This window comes from Silurus meridionalis, chromosome 17, assembly GCF_014805685.1.
Source record: "Silurus meridionalis isolate SWU-2019-XX chromosome 17, ASM1480568v1, whole genome shotgun sequence".
NCBI classification, from domain to species: Eukaryota; Metazoa; Chordata; class Actinopteri; order Siluriformes; family Siluridae; genus Silurus; species Silurus meridionalis.
The window spans coordinates 6,782,070-6,809,498 of record NC_060900.1 but is presented as its reverse complement, the minus strand read 5'-3'; the positions used below and the strand labels follow the sequence as shown (position 1 = coordinate 6,809,498).

The 27,429-nt window shown below is 36.8% G+C and overlaps 1 protein-coding gene across 5 annotated transcripts in view; it reads left to right on the top strand.

The window, feature by feature from the left end:
* acot7 (acyl-CoA thioesterase 7) overlaps positions 1–27,016 on the top strand; it is a 71,765-nt gene extending 44,749 nt beyond the window's left edge. For all 5 annotated transcript variants that reach the window (XM_046871515.1, XM_046871514.1, XM_046871517.1 and 2 more), the window contains 3 exons: positions 4,187–4,303; positions 13,231–13,415; positions 26,611–27,016. In XM_046871515.1, the coding sequence (XP_046727471.1) occupies positions 4,187–4,303; positions 13,231–13,415; positions 26,611–26,709 (401 nt within the window). In that variant the 3' untranslated portion in view covers positions 26,710–27,016. The remainder of the gene's footprint in view (positions 1–4,186; positions 4,304–13,230; positions 13,416–26,610) is intronic.
* The last annotated feature ends 413 nt before the right edge of the window (positions 27,017–27,429 follow it).

Genomic DNA, 27,429 nt, shown 5'->3' with positions numbered 1-27,429 from the left:
AATCAATACAAAGCCGACTAAGAGCACTGCAGACTGTGAAAAATGGAGTCTGTGATAGCCGTGTTCAAAGGCCGTGGTGTCTGCTGGGAAATAGAGGTTGACTAGCGCTGTGGCATGACAGATATCTTTTGCCTTTTTCTTTCCCTAATTCCTAATATGTACTTTTCTCTTACAGAGCAAGTGTAGATATTTAAACCTACTGATTCTATAAAACACTTTTATTAACATGCTGCACATTTTACACATCTATAGGCTTTTTATCCCCTTTGATTGACAACCAAATCAATAATTGCCAGCTGTGGATTGCTAGATCTAAGAGTAATTATGTAGTTATAGTTAATGTTCATAATTACTGTAAAAAATGTTCTACGTAGATTTTTAGCAGTAGTGGTGAAACCTTTTTTTGAAGCATCAACTTTTTTGAATAAAATACTAAAAAACTGTTATGTCCAAATTTGGGGACACCTGAACAATACCAATGTTTTTTGTTGAACTTTCTATTTCAAAGTTAGTTCCCACTTTGCTGTTACAGTAGTATCCTTCTTCTGAGATGGTGATCCACTAGATTTTGTAGTGTAGCTGTGGATATTTTTCCATTCAGCTACAAGAGCATTAGTAAAGTTCCAGTTTATTGTAATGTGTTTAGTGGGGATGTGGTCAGGCACTTGAATTTTACCACTGCAAACTTGGCAAAAAAGGGTTGGGGTTTGGGTCTACAATGTAGTTTAGGGAAAATTTAAAGCTACAACATACAATATACTGCCTATAGAGTTTGTTTTGTATATATATATATATATATATATATATATATATATATATATATATATATATATATATGTGTGTGTGTGTGTGTGTGTGTGTGTGTGTGTGTGTGTGTGTGTGTGTGTGTACGTATATATATATATATATATATATATATATATATATATATATATATATATATATATATGTGTGTGTGTATATATATGTGTGTATATACAGTAATATAAAAGCAATGAGAGTTCTAGAGAATGAAGGTTTTCACTTCAACTAGCTCTACCATGATGGACCATTCCCTTTGGGTTTTCAAGTTCCCATGTCAACTTGCGCACTGTAGTGCCTTTAAACAATACAAGAACCAGGCTGTAATAGCATTGTGCTGCAGAACCACGGGGTCCTGGGAACATGGGGAAATGTGGTTATTTATTGGACGAATTAGAACATTTAAAACATTGTCTTACGGATCTCATCACCCACCAAGAGTGTAATGCCGAGAGAGCATGCGATCATTTGCAGTTTAACTAGGATAATCTTTTTGTGGCAAACTTGAGCAAAAACTGGAAGGCAAACACCAATCAGACGGCTTGGTCACGACTACTGAGCATATACTTCGCATTGCTGTGAATGTCCTTATATACTGTGAGTGAATGTGTAATTGGAAACAGTGGGTTCAATCAATACAAAGCCGACTAAGAGCACTGCAGACTGTGAAAAATGGAGTCTGTGATAGCCGTGTTCAAAGGCCGTGGTGTCTGCTGGGAAATAGAGGTTGACTAGCGCTGTGGCATGACAGATATCTTTTGCCTTTTTCTTTCCCTAATTCCTAATATGTACTTTTCTCTTACAGAGCAAGTGTAGATATTTAAACCTACTGATTCTATAAAACACTTTTATTAACATGCTGCACATTTTACACATCTATAGGCTTTTTATCCCCTTTGATTGACAACCAAATCAATAATTGCCAGCTGTGGATTGCTAGATCTAAGAGTAATTATGTAGTTATAGTTAATGTTCATAATTACTGTAAAAAATGTTCTACGTAGATTTTTAGCAGTAGTGGTGAAACCTTTTTTTGAAGCATCAACTTTTTTGAATAAAATACTAAAAAACTGTTATGTCCAAATTTGGGGACACCTGAACAATACCAATGTTTTTTGTTGAACTTTCTATTTCAAAGTTAGTTCCCACTTTGCTGTTACAGTAGTATCCTTCTTCTGAGATGGTGATCCACTAGATTTTGTAGTGTAGCTGTGGATATTTTTCCATTCAGCTACAAGAGCATTAGTAAAGTTCCAGTTTATTGTAATGTGTTTAGTGGGGATGTGGTCAGGCACTTGAATTTTACCACTGCAAACTTGGCAAAAAAGGGTTGGGGTTTGGGTCTACAATGTAGTTTAGGGAAAATTTAAAGCTACAACATACAATATACTGCCTATAGAGTTTGTTCTTTCCAAATTTGGATGTAATGGTAAGGTATCTACAGACAATATTGTGTAGGATTTGTTTAAACAATAAATATCTAGAACGATGCAGCAAGTACTCTAACTGGAATTGCATCACGTCCAAGTAAACACAGTTTCAGCTCGAAACATAAGGTGGATAACACGATTTTGTGCAAAGAGTAAAACAACAGATGCTGATATAATTTTATGGAGCAGCACCTGTCATTCAAAGGAGTTCTATCACTGTGTGCTGTAAATAGTAAAAGAACATCTTCATTAAAGTGGGAGGAAAAAGGGCCAGTGGGCTGAAAGATCTGCTGGCCCATTTCTCTTATCCGCCTCATCATACAGGTTCATCAAAGCAATGCCACTTTGATTCCATAAACAAAAAATGGATCGAGCAAACCTTAAACAGATTACTCCTACACATTGTGGAACAAGGCTCTATCCTGAACAATAGTATCGACAGACATTTTCTTGCCACTTGAACACCATCATAAAGCGTTAGAGCCTTCAGGCAGGAGATCAGCTCCATAAATCGAGCACTGAGCTGTGAAATTGGTAACATTAGCCCTGTGTTTAAAAATAAACACCCTGGTGGACAAAGCGGAGTGCAGGCTTTTTGGAAATTGAAATCCTATCATAGTGCTGGACAGAACAAATGTTTCAGAAGAAAAAGTGCCAAAGGGGCACACTGATAGTTTTGCATCATTGTTTAGTACAGCTGAAATGATCAAACTCACCACTTTATCATCTCCAACACCTGTGCTGTCACAGTAAATGTTCTCATGATGATCCAAAAGTGCAGGCCCATTGCAGGCATCCTGCATCTTTAGCTGATATTTGATAATAAACCGTTTTATGTAGACTTGTGGTGAAATTGTGTTATTTGATTGAATCAAGTGGAAATTACAACTAGCTACCAATTATGTACCCATTATATGGAAGTAACTATTAGAACACCTGACACCTGACTTTACCCTATTAAACACCTTTGAGATCAGTTGGAACGCTGACTGTTTCTAACACTCTTTTGGCTGAATGAATAAACACAAATCTCCACAATCTCACTCCAAAATCTAGTGGAACATCTTGCCAGAAAAGTGCTCTTTATAACAGCAAATAAGGACTAAATGTTGAATGTCTCCACAAACATTTGTACATATAGTTTATTTAAGGAATATAAAAATCTTCTTCTTCTTCTTCGGGCTTCTCCCATTAGGGGTCACCACAGCGGATTATCAGTCTCCATACCCCATAACAGTAAATACAATCCCCACATAACTGTTTAGCAGTTCTCTGTCTTGGTCACTGTTGTAATTAGATATGTTAGCTTCTTGCAGAGTACTAATGGAATTAATAATACATAACTTTGTGTATCATATTCGTGCATCAGCCTAGTTGTTTTGTGAAGGCTCATGCATGAAATGAAGGTGTTGGCAGTTCCTGTACAGGATGTGAACAGTAAAATAATTAGGGTACTGGAATTGTTGAAGATAAATGCATTTGCAGGTTTATGCAGCTCGACAAAGCCCAGCACTTCCCAAATTATCTTTAATTTGCTCAAAACGGAACAGATTAGGTTTATCTCGTGGTTTTTTTTGGCCTGCTGTCTAGTTAACTTTAATGACTCAGTGTGAAGTAACGAATGTTATTGTGAGGAGTGATTCTTTTTTCAGATGTATAAAATACCATCATATAAATGCATTTTAGAAAATAAAAACAAATAAGACTATAGGTATAGTCGACTTGCCTCTTATTTCCTATTTGAACCATCCTCCATCTCTGATTGACGCTTACTTCAGCCAATCAACAAAGAGCATTTGAATTTGCCGTTGTATTTTGTAATGATCATGTTTCAGTGCTAAAGTAAATATGTTCGAAAGTATATTAGCGATATTACCATTTACAGTAACTCTTTAAATTTAATTAAGATCCATTCTACTCTTTTTTTTTTTTTTTTTTCTTTCATTTTTTTGCAGGTGTGACCATGAAGCTGATGGATGAGGTGGCAGGAATCGTGGCCGCTCGCCACTGCAAGACCAATATAGTGACCGCATCAGTGGACGCCATCAACTTTCATCGCAAGATAAACAAAGGTAAACATTAAGGGAGATTGGAACAATTCAAATGATAAAAGGGGTTGGATGTGTGATTCTGTGATTAGCTGTTTTGCACACACACACACACACACACACACACACACACACACACACACACACACACACACAGATGCATCTCAATAAATTAGAATATCATTGAAAAGTTGATTTGTTTTAGTAACTCAATACAAAAAGTGAAACTCGTATATTATAAAGATTCATCACACACAGACTGATATATGTTTATTTCTGTTAATTTAGATGATTATGGCTAATAAAAACCCAAAATTCAGTATCTCAGAAAATTAGAATATAGTGAAAAAGTTCAATATTGGAGACTTGTGGTGTCACACTTTTATCAGCTATTTAAATCCAAACACCTTCAAAGGTTTCCTGAGCCTTTAAATGGTGTCTCAGTCTGGTTCATGCTACACAATCATGGGGAAGACTGCTGACTTGACAGATGTCCAGAAGACGATCATTGGCACCCTGCACATGGAGGGTAAGACACAAAAGGTCATCACTAAAGAAGCTGCTGTTCACAGAGTGCTGTATCCAGGCACATTCATGGAAAGTTAAATGGAAGGAAAAAATGTGGTAGTAAAAGTTGAAATGCAGCCCATTCAAGAATTTGGGGGAGATTTACAAAGAGTGGACTGCAGCTGGAGTCAGTGTTTCAAGAGCCACCACGCACAGACATACTGTGCCTGGTGGCTCTTGAAACACTGACTTAATTGGCTACAACTGACACATTCCTGCTGACCAGCTTTATGGAGATGCTGATTTTATTTTCTAGCAGGATTTGGCACCTGCACACAATGCCAAAAGCACCAAAAGTTGTTTAAATGACCATGGTGTTGGTGTGCTTGACTGACCAGCAAACTCACCAGACCTGAACACCATAGATAATCTATGAGGTATTGTAAAAAGGAAAATGAAAAACAAGAGACCAAAAAATGCAAATGAGATGAAGGCCACTGTCAAAGAAACCTGGGCTTCCATACCACCTCTAGCAGTGCCACAGACTGATCACCTCCATGCCACGCCGAATTAAGGCAGTAATTAAAGCAAAAGGAGCCCCTACCAAGTATTGAGTACATATACAGTAAATGAACATAGTTTACAAAAGGCTAACAATTCACAAAAATGTTCTTTTGTTTGGTCTTATGAAGATTTCACATTTTTTAGATAGTGAATTGGTGGATTTGTGTTAAATGTAAGCCAAAATCATCAAAATGAAACAAAATAAACACAAAAATATATGTGTGTGATGAATCTATATAATATATGAGTTTCACTTTTTGTATGGAATTACTAAAAAATAAATCAACTTTTTAATGATATTCTAATTTATTAAGATGCACCTGTATTGTATGCTCACACCCAATACATACAAGTGCCACAGACACACGTCATCTTTTACACAAAAACCCTATTTTCAGATTCCAAATTACATCTAGGCAGCATGGCATGTACTTGTACCTACATGCAAGCTTTGATAATAAAAATAAAACAAAAAGAACAAACTTCCTGTGTTTTTGTTGCTGCATGACAGCAGGCGCTTGAAACAAGCAGCTCGACTAACACGGAATAGGCGCCGGTTATTTTTATATCTCAGACACCTGAACGCTATTGTCTTTTTTTTTTCGACAATTCCCAAATTACAGTATTACGCCTGTCTGAAAGCAATATCTATCATGCTTGCAGGGCTGTTTTGATGGGTAGCAGGAAAACACAAAGCCCACTTCTAACAGAGCCTCTGAATAGATAAGCTAAGCAAAGCAGATGAGGTAGTGGAAAATTAAATAGATAGAAATTACTCCACACACTGCAGTGAACTGCTGCCGCTGTTTTGTGCCACCTGTTTCACAACCAGATTGTTATCGGCTCGCTCACAGCACAGGCAGACGATGGGGAAAAAAATACTTTTCAGCACTTTGGTGGTAAAATTCAATATAAGCCAAGGGTGCATTTCACTATTCCCAATATGGATCAAATTGCTTTTGCATTTTCTTTGAAAGCCTATTTAAACTAATCTGGGAAATTCTAGAATAGTACTAGAACATATTCCTTAGATAGTAATGTGTGTATCATTGTGTTGAATAATAATGTATACAGTGCTGGAAAGGGGAAAAAAAGATTTATAATTCACTGAATATTTGTTGTTGATTTGGCTGATTTTCTAGATTCACACCCTTATAGGTTACATTATATGATTGTTGCTATGGTTACATTTCAGAGTACATCTGTTTGTTTAAGCAGGTCTATGCATTGCAGCCCATTGTAGCGTTTACATTCTTTGCTTTTTGCATATAACAGAAAATCTAATAATAGCAAATGATAAATGGAGAAAATGAACAATAAAAATGATAAGTACCATAAAATGATATAGAACTATTCACGGTAACCTCTGAACGCAAAAGTCCGAGGAGCAAATCCGTGAGATTTGTGACAGATTGATTTTACAACGGTAATGTATAAGGTGCTAGACAGATTGCAGGTTTAGGTGGATTTTGATGAACAAAATAGTACAAAAGAGTACAAAATAGACAATCAGGCTTAGAATCAAGGACATGGAACAACAGTCCGGCGATCAACAAACATAATATTAAAGGAAAAGGGTGGAATCAAGAACGAGACAAAGCAAAGTTGGGGCTGAGAGCAAAGAAGAAAAACATCGATACAACAATGTGTTGTAACAGGATGTGTTTGAAACAGGAAACAGTTGTGCCTAATCAGTGTAATGACGAGTTTAGCGTTTGTAAGTTGTGGGAGTCCATAGCAGTCATGTTTGATTTGAATCAGAATTTCTGTCTGAATTTTTTACCAAATCAGGACAGGGCAAGCATCTTGATTTAACAACATAATAAAACACAGACAGTCTGCCAGCTAAGTACAAACAAGTGTTTTCCATTTCATGACACACCGATCAGGCATAACATTATGACCGGTGAAGTGAAAAACACTGATTATCTCTTCATCATGGCACCTGTTAGTGAGTGGGATATTATTAGGCAGCAATTGAACAAAATGTATGTGTTAGAAGCAGGAAAAATGGGCGAGTTTAAGGATTTGAGGGAGTTTGACGAGGGCCAGATTGTGATGTCTAGATGACTGGGTCAGAGCATCTCCAAAACTGTGGGCTGTTCCTGGTCTGCAGTGGTCAGTATCTATCAAAAGTGCTCCAAGGAAGGAACAGTGGTGAACCAGCGACAGGGTCATGTGCGGCCGAGGCTTATTGATGCATGTGGGGAGCAAAGGCTGGTCCATCAGACGCGCTTCTGTAGCTCAAATTGCTGAAGAAGTTAATGCTGGTTCGGATAGAATGGTGTCACAATACATAGAATACACAGGGTCAGGGACAGGCGGCAAAAAGGGGACCAACACAATATTAAGCAGGTCATAATGTTATGCCTGATTGGTGTATAATAATAATATAAACAGTGCGATCACTAAAGCAGTATTACATCTTCAATTGACAAATTGCATAAATTAGTCTTTAACATCAACACGCTGTCAACTGAAGACTGAGATTCTCAGAGGTACACTACATTTATAAATTTGGGATCCCCTGATCTTTGATACATTACTTTAATACATTAAGTGAAGATGAAAAATTGTGCTTATTAATAATTGGGTCACACTTTGTCTAATATTTCATTGCCCATGTCTTATAACTGCCTATAAGCTAGTCACATTTGTTCACATGGCAAGGATAGCAAATGTTTGGCATTAGTCAAAAGACATCTATATTTATTTTATGGAAAATAAAAAAGAAGTAACACCCATGAAATTAACATACGGACACAAACAAAATATTCTATGTCATCAGGAATCTCTGTTCGGAGTTAGAGTATAGTGTTGCCAAAAAAAACCTTGGTGTCCATTATAGTCTCTCTCTCTCACACACACACACACACACACACACACACACACACACACACACACACAGAGAGCACAGAGCACAGATGTCATATTGTTTATGTTCTGTTAAACAATTTAGCAGAAATAGCCATTTATCTTTAACTTTTCTTGGAAGCGACGATTGTTGTGTACAGTAGTGTTCCTAGAAAGATGGAGAGATCATCTTGGTTACAATGTTGGTTAATTTGCGTCTTTTGCAGGCTTAGATTAAGCATATAGTTTTAAGGTACCTTATTTCAAGCTTAAAGGGTGTTATGACACCCTTTTTGTTCCACTTATACCTCAGCCATTTTTTTTTTTTGTGTGCCAATGAACTTAATTTTTTTTTTTCGTAAGTTTCTAAAAGATAATCTGGTTATCACTTATCCCTTATTTCATTTGCTTGTGGTTTTTCTCTCATGTTAATGAGAAACCACAGCCTACTCTATCCTGTTTCTGTGGCAGAAAACCTACTGACTGGTACAAATCTCTGACACTGGAGACTCCTTCCATAAAGTTTAAATGCATCAAAAGTCCACCAAATCATTTATGAATTTCTGTCAATTTCTCTGTTAATTAACTATGCTAATGTTTGCTGACCCTAATAATTTATATGATATAAAACCTAAATTAATCTTACATAAATAGCTGTAATTCTGTGATGTCCTTCAAACCGGCAAATTAATTAAATTATTTTTATGGGCAGTAAAGTATATTATTTGCCTATGGAAATATTTGAGAGAGAGAGAGAGAGAGAGAGAGAGAGAGAGAGAGAGAGATTCAATGACGTATTAACAGTGGAAACAGTGTATAAACATTATCATCATCTGTGTGTTTTAACATTGTTACACAAACACACAAAATACATTTACTCCTCTAGTTAAAAGATGAATATAAAGATCAATTGCAATACTGCAATACAAAGTAAGAGAAAACTAAATCTTGTTTCATATAAGATGAGGATGGTTCCCTTACGAGTCTGGTTCCTCTTAGGGGTTCTTCCTCATATCATCCTAGCGAATCTTTCCTTGTTACTGTTGCCCCGGGCTTTTTGATTAGGGATAGATTTAAAGGTAACAATTTATATATTTTTTATATTTACTTGTTAGCTTCAAGCTCGGTTAGCATTATTTAGAGTAGCTGGAGTGTTATTTATCATGGAATGGCCTAAATCCTATTAAACTGCTCTGAAATGATCTGGATTTTAAGTTCAGAAAGAAATATCCAACTAGCAAAGAACACATTTGGCAAGTATTTCAGCTGAATGTTTGGAGAAACTAACTGTCCAGATGCCAAGAGTGTGAAAGTTGTTAATCATGCAAAGGGAGGATTTTTCAGTATAAATAAAGTTTAACATTTGTACAATAATAAAAATTTGTTTGGTCAAAGTAAATCATACAGTTAAATTACATAGTTCGTTGCATATAAACAAAAAGAACATGAATGTGTCTCTTAGAAATGATATAAATGATGTTTCTAAACTTTTGACAGGAGCTGTAAAATTTAATTGAGTTGCTCTGCATTCCAGCAATTATACTGGCACAACTTAAGTTAGTGTAAGAAAACTCTGGGTTCCCTGGTGAGTCCAATTCATTATATAGTCTCAACTAATAACAAGCTCTCTTTCACCGCAGACGTGCTTTCCAGACCTATTTTTGCCTAATTGGTGAAACATGAGGTAGTAGTTATGAAAGCAAAATCTAAGAGACAAGTGGATTAAGTATAGTAACTTTAAAGTGTTGTAACTTTAGTAATTGGAGAATTTAGTTTGTGAATATTTAGTATGCTTGACAGCTGTAGAGAACTGGAAGGGGTTCATAAAGTGAGGTTCATGGAGCGTAGCAAATAAATTTGAAATATAGTCTCAGTGCTGGAATGCACTTTTAAAAATTGGATAATTTTCCATTATCCAACTTGTTATATTAATGAGTACATTTTTAATAATAGTTACGAATATGGTAATAGTTATTATGTCTAATAATAAATAATAATAATAATAAAGTCCACGCTCATGGACTTCCTCAGTGGCTAATAGAGAAAACAAATAGACAGAGAATTATTATTCTGGTTAGAATATACACTATATTGCTAAAAGTTTGAGGACACCTGGTCATAAGTATGGTATGTGCTGTTTGAGCATCACATTTCACACTTAGTCCCAATTTACTCTTATATTTCCCTCAATTTTTCTGGAAAGATGTTCCACTAGGTTTTGGAGTGTGCTTATGAACATGTGTGTTTATCAGACATGAGGGTGTTAGTAAAGTCAGGTACTGATGTAGGAGGCCTGGGGTGCAGTCAGAGTTTCTAATAATTCCACAGGTGTTTAGTAGGGATGATATCAGAGCTTTATAGCAGGCCAATCAAGATCTTCCTTTTCAACCCATTCAAACCATATCTTCATGGAACTCTCTTTGTGTACAGGTGCATTGCCATGCTGGAACAGGTTTAGGTTTCCAAGTTCAAGTAAAGGCAAAATTCTATAATACAGCATCCAAAGTTGTCCTATACAATTGTGTGCATCCAGCTTTGTGGTAACAGTTTGGAGAAAAAACACATGTGGCAGGAAAGGTCAGGTGTCCCAATACTTTTGTCCATATAGTGTTTAAATAATCTGATTAGTCTATGATCAGGCAACATCCACAAAGCCACCAGCATTATTGCTGACCACACAAACATTTAAAGACTTGATGTCACCCAAATGAGGATGGGTTCCCCTTTTGAGTCTGGTTCCTCTCAAGGTTTCTTCTTCATAATATCTAAGGATGTGTTTCCTTGCCACAGTCGCCATGGCTTGCTCATTGCTCATTCTGTAAAGCTGCTTTGAGACTTGACACACACACACACACACACACACACACACACACACACACACACACACATTTCTTCCACCATCTGGATTAAGATATTGAAGCATTTCAACCGTCACAGCCAGACTGCATTACAGTTTCTTCACACAAGCCTTCAGAATTCTCAACAGGAGACTGGAATCACACACACACACATACACACACACACACACACACACACACACACACACACACACCCCCCCACACAGTGTGTACACGTGTACTTTATTTGATATCAACTTTATGGGTCTGTTTATTCTATTCAGCTCAAGATTCAAGAGTTTATTTGAATATGAACAGGAAACACTCTGTTACATCATACAATCAAATTCTTACTCTGTGAATCCTCCAAGCACATATGGAAAACAGACAAAGACAAAACATAAATTACAAATGTACAAAGTTATAATAGTGTTAATAGTGTATGCATTATGTTATTTTACTGTCCTGGAGGAGAATTATTTCATTTCACTGTGTAGTGTTCTGTATATGGTTGAAATGACAAAAAAAGCTACTTGATCTAGGAATAATGAGCTAAATAATTGGATCTGAAATGATGAAATGAATCGAAAACTAACTGTGATGAAGGGGACGGTGAAATTTAATGTACACAAGCCCTCATCTACAGACGTATAGACTGAATCGATCTATCTTTTTGTTAGTATTTGTATTTATAGATTATATGATATGTAATTAAATTAAATATCTCTCCATCCTAGTTTCCATGGAAATAAATATAAAAAAGTACATCATATTCTAATGTTTCTTATGTCACATATAACGTAAGGCATATATATATATATATATATATATATATATATATATATATATATATATATATATATATATATATATATTTTTTTTTTTTTTTTTGCTCTCCTAAATGACAGGTTCTTGGATTCTTTAAAATAGCCACTTTTAGGCGCTATAACTAGCAATTTGGTGTGTAAGACTATAATTTGTCTATTGCGCTACTCTATAGAGAACTCGAGTAAATGAGTATGTTCATATTTATATTTACATGAGTCAGCAGCCATTATAAAATGCAGTACAGTAATGAAGTGCCTTCACAGATACAGGGATGTGTTTCACAGAGCAGGTAGTGACGCAGGGCAGTCAGTGCCAGGGCCTGTGTAATGGAAAAATAAAAGAGCCAAAGTGATGCTTTGGGGGGAAAAAGGAGGAGGAGGGGGGCGGGGACGCTTGGATGATAAGATCAAAGTGGGCAGCCGTGAAGCTACAAGCAGTAATTGGGCGTGTTGGAAGGGGGCTGCTTTTTCCTGGTAGTGAACACAATGTTGTCAGGATATACACGCTCTCCCACACATGCCCTCTCCTTGGAGAGTGCGTCCATGACGTCGCAAACCAGCTGCACAAAATCACTGGTTCTCCATGCTGAAGGCTATAACATTTTATCAGTAAGACCATGTGTTTATGTTTGAAGCTAGTCTGCTGCTTTCCAACGTTTCCAGGCCGCACATGTTGGTCTGGGAATGTTGTAATGCTGAGAGGAGCTGCCGTTCTTACAGTCTTGTATGCGTCAAACAAGACGGTATTATTACACACACAGAGCTGCTGATTTCACAAATCGGATTGGTCTGAAGGTGTTGATTAATTTTCTATAACAGCTGCTTGGATTGCAAGGCAAATCACACGTTTCTATTTGGGTGTTTGTTCAATGATGTTCCTATAGTACCAACTTTCACTTGGACTTGTTATGGATTATTTTAGTAGTATTCAGAATAAAATAATAAGTGTGTAAAAATCACACTGTGACTGCATTTTTGACATATGAAATTTTTCTTGATATCAAATCTGCTTGATAACATGACACTAGCTTGATTTTAAATGTAACTATAAATGGATTCAAAAGTGTGACGTGTCACTCTAAAATAAAAGAATAAATAAATGAATAATGTTCCTATTGGCAACTTGCTGTGGAATAGCAGGACAAAAACACTTTGAGTGATAAAATAATCAACGCTGAAATCATAACCGCTGTGTATCGGGTCGTGACACACCCACCCCCGGTCGTTGATTAATTGATTTCCTATAACAGCATGTCCATTATTTCTTACATCACAGATTTCAGCAAACAAACATACTTATTTCACTCTCAGTAAACAATAAGAATAAATTGGGGTAATGCTCGACTCTGTGGCCCCCCTGCAGGTTGTGTGATCACAGTATCCGGGAGAATGACTTTTACAAGTAACAAGTCAATGGAGATCGAGGTGTTCGTGGACGCCGATCAGCTGGTCAACGCGGAGGAGGGGAAATATCGGGCCGTCACTGCCTTCTTCACCTACATTTCCCTGGACACAAAAAATAAGCCGCTCCCTGTGCCTCCCCTGAAGGTAGGATATGAGAATTCTTCATCGCACATCAGAAAGTAGCATACAGCATCATCACAGTGTTCTTTCTTAGTCGTTTATTCAAATGCCCTGCATTACACATGATGAGAAACGGTGACGAACCTGCTTTATTAAACGATTTGACCTTTTTGGCCTTTGTTTTGCATTCCTACGTGGATTAAAGCACATTAGCCTATTAATTTCTTTCAAAGCTCTATTAATAAACACTTCATCTGGCTCTATTAAGTCATTATCCATTACCGGTTTGCTCCTAATGAATTTGCTGCTTCTCCACAGACATTAAATAGACTGCCACTTATTTGACTTCCACTTTGGTAGGATGTGGATACTGCATTTTTAAAATCTAGACACTTTTTTTTTACTCGTGCTGTTGAGCCTTTGGTGGGTCTACGATTTTTTTTTTGTTTTATAACTAATTTTGACCAAATGTACTGTAGTTGTTAATACTGATTACCGCATTTAGGCATCAAAAGAACGTCAATTATTTGAACTTACCACAGAAACTAGGAGAAAACCTAAGTCATCTGATGAGCTTGATAACTTTACATTCCCCATTTTCAAGCTACTCTCCTTTTTAACAAATCGGGGCAATAAAGGGTAATATTTTACTGGATTTCATAGGAAACTGTCGTCCACTAAAATGTTGGGAAAATGTCCCCACTAGTTTGAATTGGTTTGGGCTGAGTTGGTGAAGAAAAATCTGAATAAATGCTAATCAGAGACCTCATCAATTTTCTAATGTTTTATCCACCATTTACAACCTTTCAGCATATTTCCACCTTATACTCTATAAGGACAAATGTTTTTGGACACCTGTCTATTAGACTCCCTTGTGCTTTTTGAACATTCCATTCCACTTTTACTTAGGACATTAGTAAAGGCAGGTACTGATGTAGGGTGAGGAGGCCTGGTGTGCAGTTAGCGTTCCCATTCGTCTCAAAAGTGTTCAGTAGGGTTGAGGCCAGAGCTCTATAGCAGGCCATTCAAGATCTTCCACTCCAGTTCATGTAAACAGGCTATGTGCTCAGGGGTCTTTGTCATTTGTAAAAGGTTTGGGTCTCCTATTTTAACTGAATGAAAAAAAGACAAAGACATTCTAAACGATTGTGTGCATCCAACATTGTGGTAAAAATTTGGGAAGAATCACAAATAGCTGGAAAAATCGGGTTTCCAAATACTCTTGTCCATATAGTGTATATCACTATATACATATGTGATGGACGTTTTCCCAGCTGCCACATTACCTTTGTGCTTTGTTCATCTACCAAACCACATAACACTTTAACATGGCTTGACCTGCATAAATGATTTTCCATTTAGCAAACAGGAAAGACAAGAGGCACTGCAAGATAAAGATGGTGTAGCCAAGTCTACATATAACTTTATGATGCCTTATATTTGCTGTGCGGCTATAAAGATAGCTACGGCACCAACAGCACCATCGGGATGTCGTTCAGACAACTGTAATAAAAATAACTAATATGCACTAAGTAAGGAATGGAAGCAAGTACAGTATCATCCGGTTGGTTCAGTTTCAGTACGGTTAGAGTAAAGAAACGCAAAACATAAAATTGCTTGTCGTTTTTTATTAACCCAGTTTATGATTGTTAACATTTGCGATCGTCATTTGAATAGTTAACATTTTTAAAACAATTTTAAATAAAATGCCTGCTTGGTTAAATAATATACAAAAGAATATTTTATAATATTTCATACAAATAAAATTTAATAATTCAAATGAATGCAATACACGTTTTATTATATGATTACATTAAGTAATCAATTAATTTAGCACAAATTAAACTGATTCAATGAAATTAAAAAAATTGTCAAATTGAATTAAGTTGTTTACATTAATTTGGTTAATTCATTCATTCATTCACATTCATTTGATCATTAAGAGTGGAATTTTCTCCTTTTGAGAGAAATTCTTGAAGCTGGACATAAAACTCTAAAGAATCCATAGCGCTAGCGTTAGCCGCTAGCCACTTCCTGGTTAGCGGCTAACGCTAGCGCTATAGATTCTTTAGCGTTTTCATGCATGCGCAAAACAAATCTTATTTCAGGTATGGAGCGAGTACCCGCATTCACACTAACTGTAGTTTCAATTTTTTATTATTATTATTATTATTATTTATTTTTTTTAATTAACCCCTGGCATTGTGTATGTTTTCAAGTTTAATAATAAAAAAATGCATTTAAAGTGCGAGGCAGAGATTAAACAAACTTGCTGTCCGCCACTTAATACGTACATGAGGGAAAGCAAATTTTAACTATGTTCGCATGTAAAAAGAATGCATTTGGGACACGTGCCGAACCGAAAGCTATGTACCGAAAAAGTTTGGTAGGTAAGCAAAATGTTGTTGCTAGCCGACTGACTAACTGACTAACTAACCCACTTATTCCATTTCACTTGCCAGCATTGACAATTAAAAGCTATCATTGATGTTTTTTGGTGCACAATTGAATAAATAGATTAAATCATGGACTGATTTTCATTAGTTTAAAATTTACTGGTAGTTGGATTTAGAATTCTGCCGCTTGAACTTATACACCAAAGATAAAGTAGTGCGGTACAATAACATTTATTTAAATCATGATTAAAAAAAAATTAAAGAGAGACAAAAGAGAGAATGTCTGTAAACTATGTGCCACTTCTCAAATTTTATATATACAGGGAGTGCAGAATTATTAGGCAAGTTGTATTTTTGAGGATTAATTTTATTTGAGGATTTAATTTGAACAACAACCATGTTCTCAATGAACACAAAAAACTCATTAATATCAAAGCTGAATATTTTTGGAAGTAGTTTTTAGTTTTAGCGATTTTAGGGGGATATCTGTGTGTGCAGGTGACTATTACTGTGCATAATTATTAGGCAACTTAACAAAAAACAAATTCATACCCATTTCAATTATTTATTTTTACCAGTGAAACCAATATAACATCTCAACATTCACAAATATACATGTCTGACATTCAAAACCAAACAAAACAAATCAGTGACCAATATAGCCACCTTTCTTTGCAAGGACACTCAAAAGCCTGCCATCCATGGATTCTGTCAGTGTTTTGATCTGTTCACCATCAACATTGCGTGCAGCAGCAACCACAGCCTCCCAGACACTGTTCAGAGAGGTGTACTGTTTTCCTCCTTGTAAATCGCACATTTGATGATGGACCACAGGTTCTCAATGGGGTTCAGATCAGGTGAACAAGGAGGCCATATCATTAGATTTTCTTCTTTTATACCCTTTCTTGCCAGCCACGCTGTGGAGTACTTGGACGGTGTGATGGAGCATTGTCCTGCATGAAAATCATGTTTTTCTTGAAGGATGCAGACTTCTTCCTGTACCACTGCTTGAAGAAGGTGTCTTCCAGAAACTGGCAGTAGGACTGGGAGTTCAGCTTGACTCCATCCTCAACCCGAAAAGGCCCCACAAGCTCATCTTTGATGATACCAGCCCAAACCAGTACTCCACCTCCACCTTGCTGGCGCCTGAGTCGGACTGGAGCTCTCTGCCCTTTACCAATCCAGCCACGGGCCCATCCATCTGGCCCATCAAGACTCACTCTCATTTCATCAGTCCATAAAACCTTAGAAAATCAGTCTTGAGATATTTCTTGGCCCAGTCTTGACGCTTTCAGCTTGTGTGTCTTGTTCAGTGGTGGTCGACTTTCTGCCTTTCTTACCTTGGCCATGTCTCTGAGTATTGCACACCTTGTGCTTTTGGGCACCCAGTGATGTTGCAGCTCTGAAATATGGCCAAACTGGTGGCAAGTGGCATCTTGGCAGCTGCACGCTTGACTTTTCTCAGTTCACGGGCAGTTATTTTGCGCCTTGGTTTTTCCACACGCTTCTTGCGACCCTGTCGACTATTTTGAATGAAACGCTTGATTGTTCGATGATCACGCTTCAGAAGCTTGGCTATTTTAAGACTGCTGCATCCTCTGCAATATATCTCACTATTTTTTGACTTTTCTGAGCCTGTCAAGTCCTTCTTTTGACCCATTTTGCCAAAGGAAAGGAAGTTGCCTAATAATTATGCACACCTGATATAGGGTGTTGATGTCATTAGACCACACCCCTTCTCATTACAGAGATGCACATCACCTAATATGCTTAATTGGTAGTAGGCTTTCCAGCCTATACAGCTTGGAGTAAGACAACATGCATAACGAGGATGATGTGGTCAAAATACTCATTTGCCTAATAATTCTGCACTCCCTGTATATATATATATATATATATAACACTGAAGCTGTTGGTGTTAATTACTTGTGCAATTTTTTATATTTCCTATTTTATTTGATCTCATTTTGTCTTCTCCAGTTTGTCAAATTCGTCTAGTGTCCTGGCTCATTTATAAAAAAATTGATACTATAAAAAAAAAAAAATTAATATTTAAAAAAAAAAAAAAAAAACCTAAAAAAATTTATATTATAGAATATAATTTTGGTCAGTTACAGATTTATTATATAATAATCATTTGTCATCTTGAAATTTTTCACAGACTTGTTAAAGATACAGTATATTTTAGCATTAGTGTGGTTGTATGTGGGGGTTTTTTTTTTTTATTTTAGATTTTATCATTGGACTACAGGAGAAAATTCTGGGTTTCAAGAGCAAGTCGGTTGTCCTGTCACTTTAGATGTTACAGGTTACCTCGAGTTTTGATCTTATTCATACCGGATAATGAACCGCTATGCCAGTAGGCTCTGCCACTGCAGGCTTTATCTTGGTCTGGTCCAACTTAAGAGCACATGAAACGCTGCTTGGCGATGCATGTGCAGATTGAGTTCCAAACACACAATTGGTACAAAAATAGATGCGCACATCACTGCATCTAAAGGCGTATTCCCTAGAGACCTTCCTACTTTGGAAAACGGCTGAGCATCCTTCCTTTAATTGAGCTTGTCATTCCGTGGCCAATAGTAAGTGTGCTCCAGATTATAAATAGTACATAAACAAGGCTGCAGCAGCTATTTTTTGACTTCAGGTGTTATTTTTTCTCTCCTCCTGAGTGAAAGATCCAGGTTTATTTTTAGCCTTTCCCATTTTAGCGCTTCACCGAGGGAGACTGTGGGATGAGTGAAGAGAGGGAGGGGGATGGGTACGAGAATGGATAGCAGTGCAGCCCTCTGGGTAGAAAAGGATAGAGCGATAGAGGGAGGTCTCGGCATCCCAGCTAACCTCAAATGCCACATGCGCACGATGGTTAGGGCACAGAAACACAGGAGGGATCACTCAAAAGGGATGCGCTTGTGCCTTTTTACAGCCGCCTCTCCTCGGGACAGCATTTAAACAGCAAATGAGAACTAAGAGAGAGGAGGAGAAAGTGCAAACTTAAGATTTGTTCTTGTTTTTTTTCTTCTTCCTTTTAGTCACCTTCTTTTCAGGACGCGTTACGAATTGCCGTACCAATTGCGCAAGTTGCGTTACCGTAGCAACCTCTGGTCCTCGATGTGAATTTCGCATTTATTTTTAGGCACAGCTCATGCAGTGCGTATGCACTATGAGGTTAAAGAGTGCACTGATTCCTTGCTTTATGTATCACAGGGCTGCTGTGATGACATTTTATAAACAGGAGGCAAAATTAGTCATTAGTGTGTGTGTCGAAAGTTATTTTGTAGTGTATTTAGCATTAAACCATTTATTGTCCAAACAATAAGGTCATTTTGTTTCATGTAATGAAGCAGAGGATGGCTAGGAGTGCAGATCTTTGATTTATACAGTGCAAAATATGAACAAAAATGAATGACACAAGACAACGAAAAACAAAGTAACAAAGAAAGGACTGTGGGTTATGACAAGACAAGCAGTGCAAAGTGGGACATATATCCTGGTGCTCATTATCTTGCGAATGTTAATCAGGTGCAAATATCACGTGACTAAGTGCAATGGATGATGGGGAGTATAATCACGAGTCTTTTAAGTCATAAACCTGATGTGTGTGTGCAAATCGCTATAACCACAATTAAATTTCTTTAAACCCAAACACAATTGAGGTACTTGCAGACTAAGAAAAGCCTATCTAATATTTTTCTTCCCTTTAATGTAATATCAAAGTAATAAACATTATATAGACTCAAATGCTAATATATGATTGAAAAGACTGCAAGCACACTGGTATTTTGTCAGAATTTGGCTGCCTGAATAGTCGTAATTGTACTCATAATATAAATCACCGCAAATTTGTTTTGAAAATACAGTTTCTGAAGTAACTGTGCAGCAGATGATAAAATAGCACTTGATCCAGCCTACATGTTTGTGTTTTTTAATATTGTGCTCTGACATATTTGTTTGCACACGAGATAAATAAGCCACTAATGAAATCATAAAATATTAGTCGAATACAGTTTGTAATTTGGCTTCCCTGTGCTTAATGGTGGGAAAATAGAATCATTTTTATGACATTTACAAATGTCAGGACAAGCTGGAAAGACCAGTGGGTGGGGGAGTTGGGGGTGAAAATGAAGTTCAGCACCAGTTGATCTGCCTGAATGAAACATTGGTTCAACACTCTGATTCTGTCTATTCAACTCACCAGATAACAAATTCAGCTGCAATATGATGTGTTTTCATTTGTATTCTTTAACCAAAACGAGCGTGAAGCATTGAAAATGTTATCCGGTTGCAGTCGCAGATGGGGAGGCTTTTAATGAAGCATACACTAACATATCTATCGACCGTATGACACCATATACAGTACGTGCAGCGCCTTTGTCATATGGATTATAGCGAATGTGCTGAATTTGCACATACGCTCGAGATTCAGGTTTCCGACAAGACCGACTGCTGAATATGATATTCATAAAAATGTATTAGACGGTGTATTGATTTCAGATACAACAGCACTTGTGATTTTTTTTTTTTTTTACCTACTCAGTAAATGTGATTTAGAAATGTTTTCAATTAAATAAATTACTGACTCTTGGCTACTACAAGTTTTCTGATCCAGAAATTCTTCTGAGGCTTTTGATGGTTTGACTGTTTATAGACTGTAAACCGAGTTATCTCTTATCTGAACATAAAATGGCTAGCAATGAGTAAAAGCAATGACATTTTATTTCAGCTATTCCAGTAATTATAATAAAGCAGCATGGGTTTGACGGCCTAGCAAGCATTGCTTTGAAGCATAGGGAGTCTAAGGGCAAAACCAGAGACAGACCGTTCGACTACATTGCTGCATTTCCATCAGGGATCACAAAGATACAACACCTACAGCAGAATGCAGAATGAACAAGGACACACAGAGGATTAAAAGTGTAGAAAATAACACATTCGTGGGGGAACACTGGAGAAAAAAAAAAGCAACTTACAAGCAGAAAAGACAAAAATGGATGTAGTGAAAATCAGGATCAAGAAAAGTGATTAAGGGATATATATATATATATATATATATATATATATATATATATATATATATATATATATATATATATATATATATATACAAGTCATAGACAAAAGAGAGGAAAGAAAACTAGGTGGGTTTTTTTCCAAAGGGAGGACCTGAATAATAAATATTCTGAATCCTGGGTCAATCAAATAGGTGACTCCCCAGGGGTCAGTAAAGCATAGCATTTATTGTGAAGCATCATTATTAATATTATTATTATTATTATTATTATTATTATAATTGAAATACTATCAGTGAACAAACTTTTTTTTTCTGTGGTCAGTTACAAGTAATAATGATTGGCTTGGCTATGATGCTTGTTAATCTCTTACCTGACATTTGCTGGGCACTAATTACCTTTATAAAAGTGTAATAATCTGTAAATATTCTTGCTCCTCTCTAAGAGCCGACACGTTGCAGTCCTGAGAACTCTGCAAATCAGTACAGGATTAAATGCCTCTTTGAGTGCATAAAGCTGCCACTTTGGAGCTGTTGGTTCATTTGAAGCGGCTTCCTGCGTTAATTTGTGTAATTAACTAGCCAAAAGGCTCAGGGGCTTTGCAGCAAGAGATGATTATGTCCTCGGCAGGACCCCTCCCAGAACCACATCCATTTCCCTAATTAATAGTCAGGGCTACTCGGCATCAGTTGTCTCCGGGGTGATTTGGGATCGTGGCACAGAGTCCGGTGACCCTCGCTGATTCGAAACCTGTTCTGTACAACAGAAATCAAGCCGTCTGACTGTGAGGCCACAAGGCAGATATCTAAACTGCAGAAATGCTTGGGCTGCTGCGAAAGCTTCATGTACTGCTCTGTGTCCCAACCATGCTGTTAGTCTTAGTAGCGCTCAACAAAAAGACACTTTTCCAGCCATATGTGGTTCTTCCCCAATTTGTTACCACAAAGTTGGATGCAGTAGCATTAGATTTGCCTTTCATTTGATACGCGTAGCTTTTGCAGCATGACAATGCACCCATGCACATGAAGATGAAGATATGGTTTACATGTGTTGAAGAGGAAGCTCTTGAGTGGCCAGCTATAGAGCTCTGAGCTCAAACCTATTGAACACCTTTGGGATCAGTTGGAACACTGACTGCAACTATTTATATTTACATTTATGGCGTGTAAAAAAGGCTCTTATTCAGAGCGACAGTTATTATAGTTATACAGCAATTGAGGATTGCTCCAGGCCCCAGCAGTGGCAACTTTGCGGTGCTGGGATTTGAACCCATGACCTTACAAACAGTCCAACATCTTATTCACTGAGCGACCACTTCACCACAGGTCTCCACACCCTACATCAGTATCTGACTTGTGGTTGAATAAGCAAAAATCTCTACAACCACACTCCAAACTGTAGTGAAAAATCTTCCCAGATTAGTTGAGGTTTTAAACCAGCAAATGGGAACTAAATGTGGAATATTATGTTCTAAAAGCACATACTAATCTTAGGGTAAGGCGTCCACGGGGTTTTGACAATAAATGTTACACCACAAAGCGAGAGCAAGTAAAGAAAACAAACAAATAAAATAACAGCCCATCTGAAGCAGAGGCCAATTTTACTCTTAATGTTCAATCACTGCAATGAATCAGTGTTGTGACATGACCTGACACCAAGCACCAAAATCTTACTAAGTATACAATTGGATAATATTAGATTTTTTTTTTCAGCTCAGGTAACAAAAAAAGCAGTATCTCAAACCATATCTGATCATACAGTATTTGATAGAGTGTTTGTACATTTTGTTGGACCCTTTATTAGGAACCCTGCTTGGTCATGCAGTTATCCAATCAGGAATGGATATGATGGGAGAAGAATAAAACATTGTGGGATGTGATGTTGTCAGAAAACAATCAACATCAGGTTGTATCACACCAGCCCACTGAAAGTGTTTTATTCCCTATTTAAAAAATGCACATCACTTAACATTGATTGCTTGCCACATTTATCGGCTCAGTAATTCAATTTCCATTTTTATGTAATTGAATTTGAACGGTTTATGTTTTCCCCTCTCCTATTAACTGTCATAATTGATAGTGTCTCATACATATACACACACACACATGCAAAGTACACTGTGTGCCAACTTAAATTGTTCAATACAAGCATAGCTGACCTGCCTTTCCCAAGCAGCAGGGCAACCAGTGACCCTAGAAAGAATGTCCTTTAAGGTCAGATGATGCTATTTTTGAAAGGAGGAAGAGAAAAAAAAAGAGTAGGCTTTCCGCTTTTCCTCATATGACTGTCACACATGCAGTTTGACGCTAAAGATAGGATTCAGTGATTGCAGATCCCAGAAGCTGTAATCACTAAATGGCCTAAAGAATAAAGAATGTCAAGCCGAAATGTCTTTAAGATTATACACAATATGGACAAACGTTTGTGGACACCAGACTGTAAGATTCGTATGTGATTTTTTAACATTTCACTCTACATTTTGTGCTTATTTGCTATTATAATAACAACCTCTTCTGGGATGATAATAATTTAGATTTTGGAGTGGGTTTCTGGAGATTTGTGCTTATTCAGCCGCAAGGGTGTTAGCAAAGGCAGCTATTGATGTAGGGTGAGGGTCCACTATATGGACAAAGGTTTGTGGACACCTTACCCTAATATTCATATGTGCTTTTTGCTTTTAGTCCCAAATTGCTGTTAAATAATCAATCTTCTGAAATGGTTCCTGTCAGCTCAAACCAGTCTGGCAGTTCTCCCTCATCTTCTCTCAGCAAGACCCTTTCTGTCTAAACTCTAGACACTGGTTTGTGTGACAGTCCGAGGAGATCAGCAGTTTCTGAAACACTCACTACCTTCTGGCAGCAACAACCATGTTACAGTCAAATTCACTGAGATCAAAAATGTTTTCCCTCCATTCTGATGTGTGTCTCATTCAGGTTTTTTTTTTACTGCAGCAGTTGAGTGGGAAAACTGTCATTTTTCCATTGAGCTTTGATATTAAAGGGGAGTTCACCTTTCTTCTGTTCCAGGCAACCAGCTTGGCAACAGCTAATCTCCTTTTGTTTGAACGCTCCAAACAGTAATGATCATGCTGACTTGTATTTGTCTGTACAGAACAGGGTTTTGGTGTTCGTTTGTTCTCTTTTTTTTTTGGCCCAACATTTTTTACATACACTGATAAAAATGGCCAAATGTTTCAACCTTTTATCTGCATATTATATACACCGGGGATCCGTTCTGTATATATTTAAGAACCCTTTCATATTTATGCACTGAACATAAAGATTTTTTCAAGAGATCCGTCTTGGCCAATGTCCTCTTGGCAAAACTCTGCTTTATTTGTCATTGCACAGCTCTTTCCTGGAGGTTTCCTGCCATCTGCCACTGCTGTGCATGACTGCCTGGTGACCTGTAGCCAATGATGGAAATATCCACGCTTCAGAGTGCAGCTCTAAAGAACTACTGTTTAGTATTAGTCTGTTTCAGATTCCACCATCCAATAATTGAAGGGGATTCAGAATAACACTCAAAGCTCCCTTTTCAATTCAATTAAGATTTATAAATCGGAAAGGAACACGTGGGATTGGTTCAGTTGCAGAACTGATACCACAGATCTTATTAATGTTCATGGAGGTGAAAGAACATGGCATGATTTATCAATAATGAGGAAATTATGGATTGTTATAGCATAGGACATTAAGAGGTTGTTTTTTTTCCAGTTTGGGTTTATTTTAATATTTTTATTAAAATAAAAATATTATATAAAATGCTTTAAATATTAATTAAAAAATTGTCTAAAATAAAGTCAGAATTTACATTTTCTAACTACTCATTCCTATACAATATATAAAAGTTCAAACTATGTGAAATGTTTCTTATCCTATTATCCCTAATGCATACAATCCTACAGATACAGGTCAAGAGCTTTTGTTAATGTTCACATTAAACATCAGAATGAAAAGCAAATATTTCTATGAATTTAACCCTGGCATGGTTGTTGGTGACAGATGGTCATGTTTAAGTATTTTAGAAACTGCTGATCCTGGGATTTTCATGCACACACACTCTAGAGTTTACACAGAATGGTGTAGAGAAAAAAAACATCCATTTAGGATTAGTTCTGTAGATGCAAATGCCTTGATGAAGAAACAGGTCAGAGGAAAACAGCCAGACTGGACTGAACCGACTGGAAGGCTACGGGAAACACTCAACGCTACCATGGTGAGCAGAAAAGTATCTCTGAACGCTCAAAAGTGCTGCGTGTTGCGCTGATCATTTCAGCATGAAATATGCTCAGTTGCGGAACTCCAGATGGGTAATTTACAGCTTAGTGGAACAACGAGAACGCAGTGTGGATGTGGGAATGATCATTACTGTATGGTGGCTGCCTTTGCTTTTAAAAGTAAGGTGGAAAATACGAAACACTGAATATTCGAAATTCTGCATTTTGTATTTTTTTTGCATTTGTTGTTATGTTATGTTAAAATTTACATTTACACCTTTAGCAATACACCAGAACAGAACATTGCAACATATGACAATTAATGTTCTGCCCTTTTAAAAAAAAAAATGCTATACTATATAGTAGGGGTGTAACGGTACACAAACTTCACGGTTCGGTACGTACCTCGGTTTTTAAGGCACGGTTCGGTCTATTTTCGATACAGTCAGGGGGAAGAAATGCAAAACATAAAATTGCTTGTCGTTTTTTATTAACGCAGTTTATTATTATTAACATTTGTGAACATCAAAAGTTTTAATATTCGAAACAATTTTCAATAAAATGTCTGCTTGGTTTAATAATATATAAAATGTTTTTTTTTTTTTTATATTTTATGGAAAAAAATTTAATCAAATGGAATAAATCAGATAAATGCAATAAACTTTTTATTAGTTTGATTAAATTGAGTAATCGAATAAAATTTGCACAAATGAAATTGACTAAATCAAATAAAATACATGGAAAAATGTAATAGTTTTCATTTTTTTTAGACCTCATCTGAGTAATACATGTGTGTGTGTATATGCACGAATATATGTACCGCTACACCCCTATTTTAAAGTCTTACTTTACATAAATAACTTATAACTTCTGATATTAAAGACAGATATATATCCTTCTTTTAGAATGTTTTGGCATATGGCAATGCTATTTTATTTTCGGATTGAATATTTCTTGAGTGCTTTCTTTGTCAGAGACCTAAAAAAGGTGAAAATCGTCCTCTGCACCAACCTAAAGGATTTTTGACAGGTTTCTGTCAATTTCTTGCAGTTTTTATATTACAGTGTTGACTACACACACACACACACACACGCACACGCACACACAAACACACACATCTGTATCCAATGTGTTGACACACGGTTTACACTTCCTTGAGGTTTAGAATAATTTTTTCATGGATATGCTGGAATGATTATCTGATGGAGTTTTGTTTGCTTGTGGATTCATGAACTTTTAATTGAAAGCTGCTTTAAAGACACTAAATTTAAAAGCCTGGATTTATGTGTCAACCCTGTACACGTGAAAAGCATAATCACATGCTCCATACAGGTTTTAAAGCTTCATCCTGATTGTAATTGCGGCCGGCACGTCATCCATCAGCTTGATTTAGAAATATGTCATAAGCTGACCTTTAAATGATATGTTCTCGGAAAACTCGCTGTCTCACATCCGTGTCCATGTGGTGAAAGTAGTCATTTTTCATTTCCTGCTTTTCTCTCTCTCTCTCTCTCTCTCTCTCTCTCTCTCTCTCTCTCTCTCTCTCTCTCTCTCTCTCTCTCTCTCTCTCTCTCTCAATCTCTGTGTGTCTGCAGGTTGAAAGTGAAGCGGAGCAGAAGCGGTTTGAAGAAGGAAAACAGCGTTACCTTCAAAACAAGGCAAAGAGATTGGCAGATAAGGAGCAGAAACAATGATGCCCCTTGGTACACAGAAATACTATGGTAGTGTAGCAAAATATTTCTGGAAAATTATTATTCAAGGTCCTAATTAAAAAGATATATATCCTATTGTATCCTATCCTAATTGTAGCTGAATGGATAAAAAGGGAAAATAATATTGTGCATCGTTTGACTGCTGCATACCAAAACACCTTGTGTATGTAGATATGTGTAGGAACAGAGTATTATATTATATAAATCTTATTTTGTGTCTGACGAGATCTATTTATGAAATGCTTCGATCATTCTGTGTGCTAATAAACATAATGCACTAAAAAAAATGCATCTGTCTGTCTTCAATGAAGTTTGTACCATCAATTAGATTTATACAGCTTCTTTATGTTTATATTATATGTAATATGTGAAAGTTATATATATCATGGTTTAATGTTCCGGTGGGTGTGTCCACAAGACACTAGATCACTTGCATTACAGCAGCTATAAGCAGACATTTCAGGTGCTGTTATGCTAGCTTTTCATGTGACATTATATAATAGCTGCCATTCTGAAGACAGAACAATCCAGAAATCAAGAGATGTGTTTGATTTATTGTGCATAATGTGCTTTATTTTAGGTCCAGGTGCTAGCTAGTTATAGCTATCTTGCATATATATATCCAGTGGTGTCCTATCTGAGTCAATCCATCGCTCAATACGATCGTTATAACGTCACGGCTATAGAAACCATCAATGTTAT